This window comes from Micropterus dolomieu, linkage group LG18, assembly GCF_021292245.1.
Source record: "Micropterus dolomieu isolate WLL.071019.BEF.003 ecotype Adirondacks linkage group LG18, ASM2129224v1, whole genome shotgun sequence".
Classification (NCBI taxonomy): Eukaryota; Metazoa; Chordata; class Actinopteri; order Centrarchiformes; family Centrarchidae; genus Micropterus; species Micropterus dolomieu.
The window spans coordinates 31,517,163-31,519,976 of record NC_060167.1 but is presented as its reverse complement, the minus strand read 5'-3'; the positions used below and the strand labels follow the sequence as shown (position 1 = coordinate 31,519,976).

Below are 2,814 nucleotides of genomic sequence, written 5' to 3'. Positions count from 1 at the left end.
AGCACACCAGATTGCCGACCAGATCCAGGAGAACGCTATTCCGCCAATGGCCCACTTTTCATCAAACTTGACATTTCCAAAAGGTTTGCACACAACTACCCATCTCTCCCATGAGATGATAGTCAGAGACCAAAGACCAGTGATGCCTGTGTAAGAAATCAGGATACTCAGTAAATGTGTTTAATTCACACCCTGATAATGAATGTCTTGACAAACTGTTCCTAAATACTTTAACATCAAAGATGAAAAACTGTGACCACTTACCACAAGTTGCGACAGTGTAGCCCTCAAAGACGCACATTGGGTGTCCCAGAATGAAGTAGCCAAAAAACTGGTTGCATACACTGATGGTGCTGGCAAGAAGTGTCTCTGCGAGATCAGCAATGGCAAGATTGACCAAGATCCAGTTCAGAGGGTGACGGAGTTTCTTGAACTTTGCTGTGGCCACCAAGACCAGACCATTGGTGATGGTTGATAAGACGACCACCACAAACATCCAGAATGTTGCGAGGTTGTAAGTCCACCGAGGAGCAATGTGGTAATTGGGACCCTCAAAGGGATCTGGGGAAAAAACAAAACAATGTCATACATAGTCTCACAATTTAGAACTGTACAAAATTATTTTGTAAGATATTGAAAGCCACACAGTAGACTACTTCCACATAGTTAAATGAGGTAAAACAATTGTTGTAATTTTGTATACAACACTGTACACTTTTGTTTTGAGTTGGCTCACAAATTTGAAAAAGAGAAATTCATAGTATTCACATGTTTGAAAGTATGTTAACAGAATTCCAAAGTCCATTTTGTAAAAAAAATGGCAAAAGTTTTCACTCTGACTGAAAGTCTTGCCAGACTTATTAATGACATTCTTTGTGGTAGTTCCTTTCATTTGTTGCAGTCTCTCATATAATTAACATGCTCAACATATTATTCATCCATCCTGTATAAAAATGAAATGACAATACTGTACCTTTGGTATTATTGCTGTTTGTGTAAGCAAAGGCATCTCCTCTTGTTGTTTCTTCATTATGGCGCCGGGCAGCAAATACCTGTTTTCCCCACTCTTCAGCCATTGTGATTTTAGGAGGAGGTCCTCAGCAGTCAGCCTTTCTTGTCACTTGCAACCTCCTTAGGTGACTGGTGCTACGCATCTGATTGTAGCTTTTATACTTAATGCTTCACAGACTCAGGATTAGATCACAATGAAATGACAGCAGTAGTTTGCTGCTTGGCAGTGATTTTCAGGGACAAGCCTTAGCAAATTTATTTTGAACGGTAATTAATCAGCCAATTAGGTTAAGACACCAAGGTTAAATAGACACAAAATGCCAATTGATCTAGTTGGAAAGCGGATGTCCGTCCACTCCATTAAAATGGGGATTAGCTGTGAGACCTTTGACCAACACCGAATTGTCATTATACGCCATCATTTGCCTTCATGGAATCCTGGTATAACCAATATCTTCTTTTTTTCTTTTTTTTACAACTATAGCAGTGCAGAAATGAATAAGCAATAAAGAAACTCCGTATCAAATGATAGCTTCAAAGCAAGTGTTTATTTTATAATACTTTGAGATGCAGAGTAGTAATTCTACATTGGGACATTTAATATAAAGAATTGCACCAGTTGCATAATAGTAAGTTAATTTGGGAAATTTAAACAAACACAGCAGAATTGTGCGAATGATTTATGTTCATTTTATGATCATGTATGATGGTATTGTCCTGATTAAGTTTATGTGGTGGACATGAGAGGGCAGCCAAGTCTTAAAGCAGCTTAAAAGGTGGTGATCCACGAACATATAATGGTTACAGTTGCAGTTGACATGTGAGGGAGGTAAGACAACTTTAATCCCTCCGGAATCACAGGTCAATTCAGAACATGGGATTTTTCAACAATCCCTTGATCCTACAACTCACGTCATAGTCATTATGGCAAAGTCAAAGTGGAGAGGGTAATGCTCCCTGAGTTATGGAATGACTTAAAAAGTAAAACACTTTCAGAAGGATGGTGTAATTAATTACAGTTGGCTAAAATAACAGTTAACAAAGTAAGCTTGAATATTGCACACAGTAGAGTGCAGATATCCACCAGACCTGTTATCAGCAAATGGTGTATATATTGTGCAGAGATGTTGTATCATTTTACACAAATGTCATTGAGAAAAAAAACACTTGTGTGCTTGCTTTATGGGCCACTCGATCTGGGTAATTTTATACCCAGCAGAGACAATAAAATAAACAGAAATTAAGGCAGTGTAGCGGTGAAAAAGAATCCAAAAATACATTTTTACATTATGCGGCCCAGATGCAGCTCAGCTGGACAAAGCCAGTTGGACATCCGTGTGAGATCCTGTCAAAATCTTATTGCTGTTTATTAATTGCTGTCATTTACTCCAAAGCAAAGGTTTGATTTGCTTATGGCAAAAATCTGATCATGACAGTGTTAATATAAGCTTGAAGCAGTTTTACAAACTGTGAGGTTTCAGTAGGGGTTTTGTTGTGAATTTCAGGTATATGAAGGCCTACGTATATGCTGTGCACAGATTTCTTAGTAAAGTGACAGTGGGTGACAGCTGTGTCTGTCCAAAGCTCTTCAGATGTGTGTAATGTTAGGGAATAAGGGCAGTCAGTGATTAGGGAAATTCACATCACATTCTAACTTCCTTTTGTCATAGTCATGACAGCCAGAGATAGACTAGTGATCGCTCTTGCATTCTGCTGTTCTAAAGTCCTCAGTATGTACTTAAAAAGAAATGCAATCTATCAACAGAGACTGACCACTGTGTAGAAACGTGAAAGTAGGTCAGA

The 2,814-nt window shown here is 38.6% G+C and overlaps 1 protein-coding gene across 1 annotated transcript in view; it reads right to left on the bottom strand.

Moving 5' to 3' along the window:
* The window catches only part of opn1lw1 (opsin 1 (cone pigments), long-wave-sensitive, 1), a 1,761-nt gene extending 607 nt beyond the window's left edge, over window positions 1-1,154 (bottom strand). The window contains 3 exon segments of the mRNA XM_046076209.1: window positions 1-146; window positions 265-561; window positions 974-1,154. The exon segment at window positions 1-146 is cut by the window's left edge and continues 405 nt beyond it. Coding sequence (XP_045932165.1) covers window positions 1-146; window positions 265-561; window positions 974-1,154 — 624 coding nt within the window.
* Between the last annotated feature and the right edge of the window lie 1,660 nt (window positions 1,155-2,814).